Source organism: Schistosoma haematobium, chromosome ZW (genome assembly GCF_000699445.3).
Source record: "Schistosoma haematobium chromosome ZW, whole genome shotgun sequence".
In the NCBI taxonomy this organism is placed as follows: domain Eukaryota; kingdom Metazoa; phylum Platyhelminthes; class Trematoda; order Strigeidida; family Schistosomatidae; genus Schistosoma; species Schistosoma haematobium.
Genome location: NC_067195.1, coordinates 16,861,888 through 16,878,626, shown reverse-complemented (window position 1 = coordinate 16,878,626; position 16,739 = coordinate 16,861,888). Strand labels below are relative to the sequence as shown.

Here is a 16,739-nt window from a genome sequence, read left to right as displayed (position 1 = left end):
GGTTAGATTAATTAAAATTGTACATTCACTTAATGTACTTTTTGGAAGAATTAATTGATTAATTCAAGTAAGTACTGACTGGATGTAATAGATGGTCAGAACCAGTTTGTTTGCATCCCAATGTTATTTGATCATTATTCACAACTCGCATGAATACAACAATTGATACCTTCATTTACTAATACTTAATTTTATATTCAGTAATATATGTGCAGTGTACAAAAACCGCTGGTAGGCTCCAAAAAAAAGTTAAGGATGAAAAACAGAGATACGGGATCAGTCCATGAGGGTAATGACTGTCGGACTGAGCAGGTACAAACATTCTGGTTGAGCTCTGTAAGATAATTGAAATCTATAACTTGAAAACTTAGAGTGATGCTGCCCAAAAGTGGTCGCAGTGTTGAGTATACTCTTTTCTTATCAACCGCAAAATTATAAACTGATATTTTATTCATTTTGTTCCATGACTACACTGATTCTTTTGAAAGTAATTTTTTTTAGTTTTCTATTAATTTAATTTTTCATTTCCATTTTTCTGTCTATCCTCTTTTCAACTTCGTACTGCTGTGCTGTGTAAATTTCGGTCGCTTAACATAACATACATATATTCCAAGTCCTATTTTATGCATGCCTTTCTATTTGCTACTGAATTACATTATTAAGTACACTGTACTAAGGAAATACAGGGATTAAACTATCTAAAAATTGACTAGAATGTTAACTTACCTGAATTACTTACAACACCAACTTTGGCTAAATATTTAACAGCATCTCCTGGTTTCCTACTAGAATCATCACTATCCAAATCAGATTTCACCGCTGATGCTGTAATGCTAGTTCGACTAACGAGTGTACTAACTGTGGCAGTTCGCATCTCGCGATTAATGTATCCACGTTTCTTTTTTTGTGCTTCACTAACATGATCTGTACGAAAGAATTTGTTGCCTGATTGTTGAATAGTTGTCTCTTCGGAATTCAATGTTTCAGCATTGTTATCCTAGTAAATAAGAAAACCAACCGTTTATTAAAATAAAAAAGATATACTGTATTGTGATCCAGAAAAAAACAAAAAGTAACATCGTTGACAAAGCATAAACTTAAAAAACGATAGAAACGCAACTAGCAACTAATTTTGTAGCAACCAATGTCAGAACGATTGTATGAGTACACATAGAAATCAATATACTCAGAACACATGTTTCATTCTTCTTACCTGATCCTAAAGTGGGAGGGAACTCAACTAAATCTGGATTTTAGAAAGAACATGCAGGAAATTATGGAAAAAGGATGCTGATTGTTTATTAGAAATTAACAAAATTTGTCCAGAATTACTGTCTTAATAATAAGAAATAATATGATTTACAACGATACTCAAGTTTACCGGTAGTGATAAACAAGGAGAGCATTTATAACGTTATTGAGGACCTACATGGATTTTGAGTTGTTATTTTAGTTATACTATTTATTTTATAAGTCCATTAAATTTAAAAGTTCCCAGACGTAGGTCAACCTCACATGTATAACAGTAAAAACTTGAATTTTATGTAGACCTTTTCAGAGGCTATTGAATAAGAACAGAAAGTTAACGATTCTTCTTCTATTTAATGAGCACTTTAGACGATTTTTTTTGAAAGATTGTTAGGAAGCTGTGAGTTTTAGAAAAAAACCACATGTGTGTAAAATTCTATGAACTTTATAGATAAATTTTTGAAGCAATATAAAGCTAATTCTGGAGCTTACAGTTTATTCTTACATCGATTTAATTAACCTATGTATAGGCAAGATTCATTTATGAACTGGACTGGGATAACCTTAAATAAAATAAACCTACCAAATTAGTAATGAACAACTCTAAAACAAGTAAATTAATACTTGTCATCAAAACAAACATGAATTAACGTCTAGTCATTTTGATATAAATGTATTTAAATCTATTGTGATTTTATATAAACTAATGAAGAGCAATTTAAGTGACGAGGAAAATAATTTACACTAAAGGACGTTACAGTTAACTAACATTTTTTACACACACTATGGTTTATCAGCCCTTAAAGTTCTAATCAATTCTGAATATATAGATCATACTCTTACCGGGTTCTAGAAGTTTACACAGATAATCTTGGGATAATATAAATGAATCATTTAGATATAAAAAAAACCAATACTTATACACAGGTGGATATTAACAAATTGTTACCAAGCTGAAATAACTCAAAAATTCAATAAAGATAAAAATGCATATTTTTTCCATTTTTGTCAACGGAACCACAATTATTCATGTTTTCTACTTTGTCATTTCACAACAAAAAAATACTAGCGAATTAATGTCTCTATTCTTTTGAGTGCAAGTCAAGTGAATGATTTACCATAACATTGTTCGCAGTAGTGAAGTACCTTGCAAGAAGTAGTACGTGTTATTACGACTACTACTGGTAATAATAGTAATAACAATAACAATATTAATGATTGTAATAACTTTCACACCCTGGCACGGAAAACAAAGTAACAATGTAAAAAAAGATATAGCATGTAAATGAAAACACTATTTATTAACAAAACCACGAAATAGATGAACCATGAAAACATAAAATTTAGGATTACCGATGTTAACATCTGTTCTTCTGATGGTCTAGGTGGAGACTGTTTGAATTCAGCTAGTTGGTGGATCGGAGGCAAGACAGTCGACACAGATGATATTTTCAGCTAAAAATACAAAAAATCGTTTTGTGCAGATCTTTAGTTTCTTCTACTCCCTAAGAAAAATAATATGCTAAGCATTACCTCACTATTCATTAATTATGATCATTTTGCTTAAACTATCAAATATGAGTGAAATAAATATCATGTCGTATACGTAGTTTACTTTAAATAAATCACCGCAATAATACACTTTTGGATAAGAACAAGTGTTCAACAGTTAAAGCTCTGACAAAACAAACCAACTGGGTTTGTAATTTTTTTATTTATGAATAAGTGACAATTCTGAGTCCTAAAATTGTTTTCGTTCAATTATAAGTGGATCATAAACAAAACCCTACTTACCCCAGTGAACAATGATGGTTTGGGACGCGGTGGTTCACAGTGTGAGGATGGTGTTTCCAGCGCAGAACTTGATAAACCCGTAGAGTCCAAAAACTTCTGTTCATGTTCATCAGCGGATTCAACGGTCCCCTCAGGAGTAACAATGACTCGACGATACAGTGAGTTGGCAACATGGGGAGGGCAACGACCCAAAGGCAGTCCCATACATAAGAAAGCTTGTGACTGAAGAGGTAATTCCGGACGGTTGTGAGTTTTCGAATCTGTTGCTAAAATAAACAAAAGTGAATAAAAAATAGGGTCAGGTTAGGGAGATATAGATTCTTCCCAAAATATTTTATGCTTGGAATTGTGAGATTAATACGTCACAGATTTTGATGACCAAGCGCACGATATTTATGCAAAATACAAAAGTTAACTCATGGTACAATGATAATGTGACATATTCTCTTAGTAATAGCAGCCCGATATCACCACATACTTCCTTAAGAGACGTTTCTAAAACGTTGGAGGGGAATGAAGAGATGAAGAACCTATAAATAATTCTTTGATTTGAGATATATATCTTTCTTCCCACCAGATGCACTAGTGAACTTGCCTTTTAAAAAGTCAATGAATTTTTCATAAATTGATTAATAATTTTGAGTCTACTTCGATCGAATAAATAGTTATGATAATGAGGAAAAGATGCTTATCAACACTGACCCTCATAGAAAGATGTCATTGCTGGTGTTTGAAATCTAATACCTTTATTACACAGTACATGGCTGAAGTTCAACCCATAAATAGTAATAATTACGTAAACATTCATACCAGTATCGGTAGTATATAGTTACAATACGAACAACTTGAAGGGAAACCGGACTCATACCTTTACGATGACGATTTTAAATAAAATGATATATTCAATATTCATATATTTAGTAAATAAATTTTTATGGTCGGTTCAAAAGGCTTTTCTGATACAAATATCCTAGACACATGTTGTCTATCAGCTGTTATATGGCAGACAAGAAGGTGGAGAGGTCAGAATGGTACAATATATACTAGCAAATTAAGCCCAGTTTAAATTAATATTACAACTAGGAAACATTAAATAGAAATAACACTTACGTCGTTTAGACTCGGCCTTTGGTGCTTGAATAAGACGGACCTTTGAGCATCTTTCACGCTCTCGATCATCTTCTTCTTTTAACTGTTCATAACTCTTTTCGTAACTAAGCATGTTCCGCGTGAAAACTCGATTAATGTAGGCCCTCTTAAAGCGAGGGAACAATTTTAACAACTTTCCTAGCTCTTGTACACAATCCTTTCCCTCATATGTCCTTATTTTCTTTTCCATTCTGTGGAAATGTTAAGAAATGGAAAAATTAAGTAAAGTAAAACTAGTATGTTGTTTTATGAATTTATTATAAACTGAAAAGAAGTGGTTTTAAGATAACTTGTTGGCATTTATTTAGGTGCAGAATGGGGATGAAACAAACACCCATTTCTTTCATTGAACATAAAACTCTGACAATGAATAAATAAACTGAATGCTGTGGAATTTAGTTCGTATGAGATCATAGAGCAATTATTAGTGAAAACAGGGAGCCGATGAGATACACCCTCTGTTTATCTGGCGACCAGATGACAAGTTCTCGTGGACTGGGGGTGTAGGCATAGCGCTAGGTGTGAGGGCAAAACGAACACTATTAGAACGGATCCCCGTTAACAGTCGCCTATGTGCTGTTCGGCTAGACGGCTCAGTAAGAACTCGGAAGGATAGGGACACACGTCGTTGCCTTTTCCTTGTTTCTGTCTACGCTCCTAATAACTGCAACCCGGATGAAGTGTAAGATGAATTTAACAGAAAGTTATCTGAACTTCAAAAAGCTAAACACTCAGACACAGTACTTGTAGCAGGTGACTTTGATGCCCAAGTAGGTAGCTTAAACCAAACAGAAAGACATTTAGGTGGGTATTTTTATATTCCGGCTCAGCGAACAGATAATGGTGATCGTCTGCTGCAACTGTGCTCAGACAATCGTTTATTGTTAACAAGCACTGCCATGCTCTAATACGCGAACGCATCTGCATGCGTCTCACTGGTCACAGAAAAGCCACACTAAAAAGACTCATTAGAATTTAATTGAGTGACGAGAAAGCCGAAAGTAGATTCCGGGAACAACTGAGGTCACAATTAGGTAGTTCTGAAAATGAGGCTGACCCAGATGTTGCTTGGAAAGATATACGAATAGCTGTGGCAACAGCAGTGACATCTGCTAATGATTTGAACCAAAGGGTCACGAAAAACAAATGGATTTCTACTAAGTCTGTTGCACTCATAGATTCTCGTAAACTCGTCTCAGCAGGTTCCGACGACGCTGAAGAACGAAAACAAATCAGATCTAGGTTAACCAAAAATATAAGGAACGATCATGAGCTGTGGTGGGCATCGAAAGCAAGAGATGGAAAACGCAGCAGCTGTATGAAACACAATACAGCTTTACAGACTAATAAAAGAAACTGGAATTAAGAAGTAAAGTGTGAGACGATCTTGGAAAAAGACGACACTCTTATCTACTCTCAGCCCATATATTTAGAACGATGGTCAGAACACTTTAAGGAGCAGTTCGGCTGGCATTCAGCTACTATACAACTACTAACCATTCCCAAACAGCCTGAATGCAACATTGAAGTAGGTCCTCCGACTCAAATCGAAGTTCAAAAAGCTATAACTACTCTGAAACGAGGAAGAGCAGCTGGTCCAAACTACCAACTTATGTCACCTATGGAGAACGCGAAATATCCGTCTATCAACAAAAAAACGAGTATACTGCACGGCAGTTCGTTCTGTTCTATTTTACGGCTGTAGAACGTGATTATTAAGAGTAGAAGATACTCGTAAGTTACTTGTATTTGATCACAGATGTCTTAGAAATATTGCTCGCATCTGCTGGAATCACCGGGTAAGCAATAGAGAGGTTAAACGCAAGATATTAGGGAATGATGGTAAATCAGTTGATGAACTTGTAAATCTTCATCCACTGAGATGGTTGGACCACGTGTTACGAATTCCAGAACACCGATTACCACGACGCACAAGGCTGACTAGTACTGGAAACGGTTGGAAGAAAGTTAGGGGCGACCAAACCAAAACATGGCATCAATCCTTGAAGTCACTAGATTCTGGTCTGAGTCATGTTGGTAGATGCAAACTATTTGGTTGGGGCCCGCGCGACTATCATAACCAATGGTTGGAGACTCTGGGTGACATGGCTCAGGATCGATCACAATGGAGTAGGTGTATACACTCTATGTCTTCCCTTAAACAATGAGATTGAAATCGCTTCATATCTTTCTTTCTATCAACTAATTCTTTCTTCCTGTACTATATCCTTATATGCACTCTTTCTTTTATATATTACCACCATTGAATTAACTACTTCTATGAATTCGGTGTTCATCTTGTTGTGTTAATGAGGTATGGCAACTTGGATCGATGCGTATATGTGCCTGACCCCACACTGTAGCTGACTGACTCAACCCTCTTAGTCAAACCCTTTATAATACCTAATAGTGAAAAGTGACTTGTAAGAGACTTTTTCCAGTTAGCTATAAACAATATATAGCCTATTATGAATGTGTGGGAGTCAGTCAGTCAGTAAAAACGTAGAAGTTCGTACGTACGTAAATCAGTTCGAGTTGTTGATTCAAATCTCGTAGTGGTAGAGGTAATAAGAGTATAATCAGTAATCGGGAAAATTAGTGTTTGGAGATGTTATTTAAAGAGTATAATATAGTGAAATAAATTTGGGAAGAGAAAAAAAAGAGACAAGGAGGAATAAGGAGATCAAAATTTGGGAGAACACAAAGAGTGTATGCACCTGCGCCATTGCAAACGATTTTGAGCCATGTCATTCAGGGTCTCTAACCATCGGTTGCTGTCGTCTCGCGGTCCCCAACCAGGTGGTCTACACCTACCAACATGACTCAGTCCACTTGTCAGTGACTTCATGGATTTGTGCCATGTTTTGGTCTGGCCGCCCCTAGCCTTCTTCCAACCTACTCCTATACTAGAAAACATCGCACGTCGAGGCAGTCGGTCGTTGGGCATACGTAACACGTGTCCCAGCCATCTCAACTGATGAAGTTTCACCACTTCATCAATCGATTTGCCACCTAGTACCCTTTTCCTAACAACTGCATTACTTACTCGATGCTCCCAGGATATATGAGCAATGTTTCGAAGACACCTATGATCGAATACTAGTAACCTATGAATTTCCTCTACTCTTACCGGCCACGTTTCACTGCCATAAAGTAGGACGGAACGAACTGTTGCACAGTAAACACATCCTTTGGTTGATAGACGGATATCTCGCCTGCGCCATAGATGACGCAAGTTGGTAAAAGCTAGTCGAGCCTTCTGTACCCGTGCTGAGATTTCGTCACACACCAGACCACAAGGGCTGATGAGACTTCCAAGACAAGTGAAGTGATCGACACGCTCAATTACTTCACTCCCTATCCTTAGTTCGGGTGTCAATGCAACCCAATCCTGAAGCAACATTTTGCATTTCGAGGGGGAGAATCGCATCCCGAACATGCTTGCATTGTTGCTTAGAGTGGTCAGAAGACTGCATTTTGTCAGCGTCTTCACCAAATAAAACTGTCATCAGCATATTCTAAGTCAACAAGTGAACCTCCCGGTAGAAGTTCAACCCCTGGAAATTTAGACGAGGAAAGTGTTATCTCTAAAAGTACATGGACGACAAAGTTGAACAAGAATGGAGAGAGTGGACAACCCTGACGAACACCACTTGATGTAATCAATTCTGATGACAGTTCGCCATAAGCTCTCATTCGACCTGTTGTGTTCGAGTAGAGAGCCTTAGTAAGGTTAATGTACTTCTTTGGTACTCCTTTCAGTGACAAACACTGCCATAGAACCTTACGATCGACAGAATCGAATGCTGCTTTAAGGTCGAGAAATACTACGATTGTGGGGCGTCTGAACGTGTGTCTGTGTTCTAGAACCTGGCGTAGTGTGAATATGTGGTCTATACAACCACGTCTAGGTCGAAAACCAGACTGATTTTCTCTAGTCTGCTCTTCACGAGGTTTAGTTAGGCGTCGAAGTATTATTGAAGCTAATATTTTAGATACTATATTTGTCAAACTGATTCCTCTGTGATTGTCACAAGAGGACTTTTGTCCTTTCTTATAGACTGGCACAATCAGTGATTGAGACCAGTCAGATGGGATTACGTCCAGTTCCCAAATTCTACCTAAGACCTCAGTTAATCTCACTGCTAATACTGAACCACCATCCTTAAAAATCTCAGGAGTAAACCTGTCAGGGCCTGCTGCTCTCCCTCGCTTCAGATTTCCTATGGTTTTTTCAACTCCGTAAAGAGTCGGAGGACCTACACTAACTTGCCATTCAGGTTGGCTGGAGATCGTGGGAAACCGAAATGTGGCTGAAGGCCAGTTGAACTGATCCCTAAAGTGTTCTGCCCATCGATCCAATCTCCTGGATTGAGAATGTATAATATGTCAATCTTTCTCTGAGAGTGTTTCGCTAACAGTCGGTTTCCTAATACCGGTTTCCTTAACAAGTCTGAACAATTGTCTGCTATTACCTATTGCCGCTGCCTTTCTCATCTCTCTTGCTTTCGCTACCCAACACTGTTCACGATCATTGCGTAGACTTCTTGTCAGCTTGCGCTTAAGCTGACTCCGCTCTTCATTATGTTCAGAGCCAGGTGGAATGAGTTTCCGAGCATCTATCAGTGCGATAGATGCTGCTGAGATCCAGTGTTGCTCCCTAACCTTACGGGTTACCGTACTAGCAGATATCACTGCTGTTTCCACAGCTTTTCGGATATCATTCCATGCTGCCTCGGAGTGGGCATCACATACATGGCTGCCTAACTGTTTTCCAGTTGTTCCTGAAATATACTCTTAGCGTGACTATCATTAAGTAGGGCCCTAAGAGGTTTACTTGCAGCGTCTTCCCTACGTCCAGTAAGACGCAGGCAAATACGCGTTCGTACTAGAGCATGATCTGAATCTAAGCATGTACTTTAGAATGAGCGACAGTCTTCTACCGAGGCCCTCCATCGGTGGCTAATAGCGATGTGGTCTATTTGCGTCCAACGTTGGGACGAATTCGGTGGTCGCTATGTCAAAAGATGTTTTTCCTTATGCTTAAATGTAGTATTTGCAAGAAACAGGTGGTTATCTGAGCATAGCTGCAACAGACGGTCGCCATTATCTGTTCTTTGAGCCACGACACTATAAGATCCACCCAGGTGTCTTTCCCTCTCGCTTAGTTTACCTACTTGAACATTAAAGTCATCAGCTATTATTACTACATCAGAGCACCTAGCTTTTCGGAGAAGGTCGGGAAGCTTTCTGTAAAACTCGTCTTTTACATCATCTGCGCTGCAGTCAGTGGGAGAATAGGCAGAGACGACGAAGAGGCAACGACGAGTGTCTCTATCTTTCCGAGTCCTTATTGATCCGTTCAGTCGGACAGCGCACAAACGACTGTCTACTGGGATCCACTCTAAGAGAGCTAGTTCTGCCCTAGGACTCAATGCTATACCTACGCCGGCGAGGCCACGGGAAGCAGAATCAGGGCTTCCAGACACATGAAGCGTGAATCGAGTCGGTTCTTTATTTTGGCATGGTGAGGTCAAGTGAATGACGCTACTCGGATCCTGTATGGGCGTTTCAGAGGCGCAGCACACATAAATGGCGCGGGATTCTAAAGTCTTAGCTAAGGAAGCCTGCTGTCCTATTTGGCACAGTGTTCGGACGTTAAAAGCTCCTACGTGTAGTTTAGAGCGTGGTTTCAGGAGACCAGGAATAACGTTCCGCGTACTCGAATCGTTTGCTCTAGCGGTGCGAGGTGATAAAGAGACGTGAGGAGGGTTAGTCATGGAGATAAGAGAGGTATTAGGAGGTGTAGGAAGGATTTGGCTGTGACCAACTTGGTCTCGTGTGCTGTTACGGGTATGAGGGCTGGTGTCACTTCCCGGCTGCCCACATCGTGGAAGGGTATTTCTTGAGGAACCTGAAAAGGAAATTGGATTAGTGTTGGTCTTAAAGACCTGGGAGCGTGACCGCAGAGCCCAAGGGACAACTGCTTGAGGCCGGTCTCGCACGGCCTTTTCGTGGAAGGTTTTTAATGTGTTAGCTCCGTTCTTCAAAGGGCCTTACCGCCGGAGACGGAAATCCGTGAGGTAAGGTGAGGTGTGACATTTTTAGGGTCGACCTTTTCTAACCCCACCCCTCCTTGTGGGAAGGCAGCATCGCTGCAGATGCTGGTTGTCACACCTCTCTACAGTCAGCAGTACGACTTCTCCCTCAGACCTTGAGCTGATGCTTTTAGTCTTACCGTTCTCCAATCGACCTGCCTGGCATGGTAGAACCTACAGGAACATATGTTTCAGCCAATATAGCTCGGTTGGGTCATCACAATAGGCAAGCCCGACCACCGCGTCAAGGTAGCAGCTTCGGTCGGGATGTGTGGGAGTCCCCATATTCCACGGCGGTGTAGCGGGGAGTTAGCAAACTCCAGGGAAGTATCCCAGACTGTGAATTAAACCAATAAATAAATAAAAGATTATACTAATGTCCAGCCATATAATATTTGAAAGATCACTACAGACAGTTTATTGAACTGATAGTTCATTTCACAAGTTCATCACCATAATATTTTCTGGTGTATGATCCACTGTTATATCTAGGGTGAACTTACAATCCAATAATAAAAACAGTTGATGTCGATAGTAAGAATTTCATAAATCGTAAAATCCATTCGAAATCCTGTTGGCCGGGTTTGAGTGGTGAGCAAACAGCTATGGGATCACAGTAAGAACAATGAATTTTGTTTTCTAGAAGTACATAAGTAGCCATTTTCCACCTTAACAGGTTTACAAACATTTTATGCACCTTACCACATATACAGAGCCAAACTGATGGTAAATATGAAAGAGGATTTTTACTTGTGACTGGTGCGTCGACAACATATTCCCTTCCAAGCAAATAACTTTATTCTAAAAATAAACAAGTGCTTACACATCATCCAATGGAACAGAAGAAAATCGTCCACGACCACGTGCTTTTGAACGCATAGTTGGTGTGAAAAACTGCTGTCCTCGCCCTGTCGAATTAACACCACACATCAAACCAACGTTGTCGTTCATAATGACGGGTGAATTCATGTCAGAAGTCGGAAGTGAGACAGATGATTCACCGATACCAGGATCTTGACCATGAATTGGTAGTGTAGTTAGAGCGTCCATATCAGTGTTTGTGTTATACACTTGTGAAATAATTTCATTAAAAAAATGAATGCTTACTATTTAAATTGACTATGTAATGGGGCATACTGGACTCCTCTGAAAGACAAAAATACATAAAAAACAATTAGTATGAATAATAAGTAATTAGACAGTAATTAAACAAATAAGTGAAATCAGACCACTGAAAAAATGTATACGAAGCGTGTAATGCATAATAAAACAGTAGTGTCAGATACAGAGTAGCATTTACTGAACATACATCTCCACAAGTTAATATGCCACATTAGTGAAACAAGGAGAAATGAGCACATAAAAGATTAAAGTGATTGTAATCTATGATAGTCAAGAAACTAAACAGAAAATCTGATCCAAAAAGGAGTGAAATGGGAGAAAAAAACTATAAGACTGTATCAAAGCTCAGCATTTGAAGGATGGAAAATTCAAGCATTTTTATTGTTCCGATCATTTGTCAATATTGTTGTGTGGACCTTAACCATAGAGTCGGCACCCAACAATATGATTAAAACCAATAGTTAGTGATTTGATAGATTGATTGCATGTCTTAGTTTGGTAGCTAGCTTTCTTCCAACCTAACTCTAAACTGTCAGGATCGTATGGGAGAGACGTAAGAGAAAATGTGTGGCACATCCGAACTACCACAACCTATAAAGATCCCAGATTGGTCAACCGATCTGCTATATTTAGCTAGTACTCCACCTAATGTATTTATTTATTTATTTTAACACAGATATTGGTACAAGGAGGTACCAAATACATATGTGCCACACAAATCTTATTCGGTATGTGTGAGGGCTGTGATAGTGCCCGGGTGCCCAAACTGAAGCACGTGGTTTTCTTAGGGGGCCACTCCCCGAGCCTTCGACCTAAAGGTCTGACCCGTAAGGCAGTTGAGCATCGTAAGGAGATGCAGTGCCATGGTAGCCGGTGACCAAAAATTGGTCCATACGCCATTTGTTCCCGCAGGATACTGGAGCCCATGTGCACCATTGGTTTGGGATCCGGTTAAAGCGCCGGACATTCGCTTTTCATCCTCTCATTTTTGTAAATAACACCCCCGCCACGAGAAGGCAGTGAGTAGGACTTCCCTGGCAGAGGCTATATACGCGTGGCCATGTGAGAGCATTTCGAGAGGGAGAGCGGGCTCTCCCCACTCTCGGCCGTACCAGGATATTTGGGGACCCGTAAGCCTGTGGATCCTTAATGTCATATTGCCACATAGATCACATCTATAACAAATCGTATAGTATTTCAAAACTCTTAAAGAACAAAAACAGCAGATAGTTACTGACCTACATCAATCCTAAATCATTTGATACAATCACAATAAGTATAGACTGTCTATTTATTTAAACTGGATTTTTGTCCCCAAAACCGAAACCTCGAGTGTGGTTAGCAAGAGGCCAGTTAGTATTCAGATTAATGAAATTTTTACAAGTGTACAAAGACAATCGCTCAATCTAGTGTGCTGAAACAGTTAAGCGAAATGAATGTCATAAAGTTAGAAATACCTCAGATATCGACTGAATAGGAAAAACAAATCAGACCTGTTGACATGAACTAACTCTGGAGAGAACAAAAAGTACCCATTAACCCAAAACTATGACAATTTACCAAGTCTAAACAACTGTTGGCAATTTTGTGTCTTCCATTTGAACTAATTTCTGTAAACATGAACTTAGGGTAACAATATGCAAGAAAATTAGAGAAACACAAGACTTATGTCCATTGTGATAATTAAAATGTTACTCTTGTATCCATACTAAATTACAAGTAACTTAAGATTTGGGCTGCACAACTATAGTAGATTTTATGCTGGATACTATGTTGTTAGTCAATAGTTCGTGCTAATACCTCATAGATGTCACACTAAAGTACCACGAACATTTAAAAGCTAAAGAACCCGAATTAACATGTATAGAAACAAGCCTATACAGTAATGAAATATTTGTGTACACCTCCGTAGCATTTAAAATCTGGTTATGATAAGCTAAAATATCGCAGGCACAAAGTTAATAAGTACAAACAGAATTTAAGCCACATTTTGTTTATAATGATTGATATTATTAATCCCTACTTAATACGAGCACTAAAGACCCTTCTCTTGGTTTGATGTAAGAATTATAATACCTCTATTTTCCTGGTGAACCTTCTATTGAAAGTACCTCGAACTTGCTCCCTTTTATTTCCCTACATATTTTTGTCCTTTTGAATGATAGGAATTCGGCGATTCCAATTCGTACCAATGTCCTTACTCTAGACCATGATAATTTTTTGACCTAGTAGAAAAGATTCGAAAAATTGGGTTGAACAAGTCATATACAAAATGTCTATTTCACAAAGTACTAATAGCAGTCTGAGACTTAAGTATTATGGAGTACGACCCCTCGAGTATCATCTTCAAAGGAAGAAATCCAAAACGACAGCCTTCTGAAACTCTACACTTAGTCCCGCATACTAACTATTGGATAATCAAACATGAAGAAATAATGAGTATTCAGTTAAAATTAGTTGTCGAATGCAATCGACGTAGAACCTAGGACAAATGTGCATTAGCCCAAAGTGCCACAACACAGTATGAGATAAAGTTAATAAGATGAGTAGTTAATGAGTAGAAATAACGTTGTACCAATAAAACTAAACATGAAAAAAATGATTTGACAAGCAGATAAGAAAAGATATCCACGAAAGTACGCTAAAACTCACAATTTAGAGGAAAACTAGTGAATATATCTGAGACATTATGAACCAACGTGTTTAACTATTGATCTTGGTTATGCAGTCTGCATTAACCAACATGGCTTAGACTAACGGCTAGTGAATTCACAGACTAATTTTAAGTATTGGTTATGCCACTCTTAGTATTCATCCAAACTACCCGAAAACTAGTCAACATCGCGCGTCGAGATACGTAGTGGTTGCGGGTACGTAATACATGCTTCAACCATCTCAGGTGACGAACCACAATCTAACAAACTGGTTTATTTAATGCCTAGAGCTGGATCAAACTAAAATTTCTCAGGATCCCCTGTTAATAGATCATAATCAATACGGAATGGTAAGCGCACATCATCTCACGTTGCTCTACCATGTTAGCACAGTAAGACGAACTGCTAAGGTAAAAATGACAGTAGGATCAGTGGTGGCAAAAAAGACCAAGCACCGAAAAATATAGTTCAAAAAGGGATAAAGTGGAGGAATAAAAAGTACGAAATAATGTTAAAGCTTTAGAATTAGTGAAAGGCAAAGAGTGGATCGATTTGGGCCACAATAAGCAATTTTAATTCATGTGGGCTGACGCTTTCAATCACTAGTGACGGTTATCGCGCAAATTCTAACCAAGTTATCTGCACCTAACAACACGGCTTATACCAATATTTAATGACCTGATTGACTGATTCTACGTATTAGTTCGACTACTTTTAGTCTTCCTTCAAAATAATCCCACTCCACTCAACATAACGTGTCGTATTAGGGAGTGAACTGGACTTGACACAAAATGTCCTAGTAGCTTTTTTAAAGTATACTGTTCGCTGCTGATAATTTTCGGGAGACGGGAAGCAAATTTAGCTTCCAAAATGACCCGAAAAGTGGATAATAATTGAATATGATCTACTAATCATGTTTTTATTGGGTGAGGTACTACAAACAAGTGGACGTCTAAGATGGGTACTTACAGAAAACACTTAATATCTTGGGTTGACAATAGTAAGAGCATAATAGTCAAGCCTAGTCCATTGGTAATCTACCTGCTAGTAGAAAGAATTGAAAACTCAACTGATGATTACATAAAGTGCACTGACTTCTAGAAAACAGCATGGACGATTAAAATAGCCACCGCTAATAATACGCATAGAGGAAAACTAATCAAAATGCAAATAGTCAACAACATTCATGTGACGTAGAGATTGTATAACAAAAATTTGGCGTTTATTGACAAGTGTTCGGCTACTAGGTTATAATTAAGTCAATTTTAAGCTATTACTAACGCAGATACCTATCTCTATAGGATACGATATTAACACTCAATACGTACAAACCGTTGCCAGTATGATAATCAAAGTGAAAAATAATGGACGTACAATGTGGCTGCCTAATTGTATGGAATTATTGTTTAGGAAATACCTAATACTCATTGACCATCGTGGAAAGTGATGGATAAATGGAGATCATATTATAGTCCACAGAAACTTGGCAATTTAACTACATTTTGGTGCTGTTTGATCATAAGACTATGGATTGTGGGAGAACAAAGGATATTTCCAGCACTTCCATATGAAGGTTATGCACATAAGTCCTTTGAATATGCAATAAAGCAAAATACTTTAGGGGAATTCAATTGGGATGGGAAGGGGAGCGGTGACAAATATTTTTACACAGCGTAACTTATACTACTCATATAATTATAGTAGGGTGGAGTGGACGGGCAAAAAATCATGTCAGTTTGTATGCAAAAAACGACTTATACTTAGAATTCATGGCAAAACAATTACCTGCTTCGCCACCCGTATCGATATTGAAGCTAGCCAAATAGTCTGGAGCTTCAATAACAGACACCATCCTTTCCGACACTACAGTACTGCCTTTAACATCTCGCTCGTCATCAGTTTTCATAATCCGATTTTCAGAACTCGCTGAAGAGGAAAACAGAATGTAAATTTTAGGGAATATCCACTACCAATATCAGGACGGTCATCCGTCATCAGAATGGGAAGACAGCAATATGTCCGCGCAAAAGTTCAAACGGACTATTCAAACAACGCCACAAAACTATGACCTGAAAAACAGTTAAAATGACAAAAAGTAAAGCAAGAACAAAATACTAGATGAATTATCTTAACTAAATTTCACATTTGTGAAACATCACTTATGAGTCAAATGGTAACGTAAAAAATTGGTCCGATAGCATTTGATCGCTTTTCTATATAGTGCTCTAGGCTAACTAGGTCAAACATTTTATAACGGTTATTGGGAAAACGAAGGAACCGGAACAAAAAAAATAATCTGACGAGGTTGCGTGTTGGAGACAATAGATAACCTCAGCCTACTGATGTAATCGTAGACTAGAGCAATCTGCAAGAGAAGTATTGAATTATTGCGCTGTTCTATACTTCACTCTTAATTAAACACCAGACTATTGTTTTTAGTACTTCCGCGAAGCCCATTCTATGATATCGACGGACATTTAGTCCCGAAACTGGATTGCTTTTTATGGAAGTTTTGTCTATCATTAGACGAATTATCTGTGAGCTCAAGCTGATTTGCATCATTTGGTTTTCTGATTAAAATTCAGAAATTATTCATAGCAATACTCCAAAAATATTTGAAGTATGTAAGCAAGCACGGTTTTAAGTTGTCCTCTTCTATATGGTGGATTTTTCC

At 38.4% G+C, this 16,739-nt stretch overlaps 1 protein-coding gene across 2 annotated transcripts in view; it reads right to left on the bottom strand.

Moving 5' to 3' along the window:
- Positions 1-16,224, bottom strand: part of SMARCAD1_1 (ATP-dependent helicase smarcad1) — an 83,343-nt gene extending 67,119 nt beyond the window's left edge. The window contains exons 1-8 of one of the 2 annotated variants that reach the window (XM_051210544.1): positions 16,036-16,224; positions 15,851-15,991; positions 11,397-11,435; positions 11,113-11,359; positions 4,153-4,382; positions 3,043-3,308; positions 2,602-2,703; positions 727-997 (exon numbers count right to left, since the gene is read on the bottom strand). In XM_051210544.1, the coding sequence (XP_051070550.1) occupies positions 727-997; positions 2,602-2,703; positions 3,043-3,308; positions 4,153-4,382; positions 11,113-11,359; positions 11,397-11,435; positions 15,851-15,991; positions 16,036-16,060 (1,321 nt within the window). In that variant the 5' untranslated portion in view covers positions 16,061-16,224. Of the gene's footprint in view, positions 1-726; positions 998-2,601; positions 2,704-3,042; positions 3,309-4,152; positions 4,383-11,112; positions 11,360-11,396; positions 11,436-15,850 lie in introns of both variants that reach the window. The other variant, XM_051210545.1, reaches the window with a different exon arrangement.
- Positions 16,225-16,739: the final 515 nt, after the last annotated feature.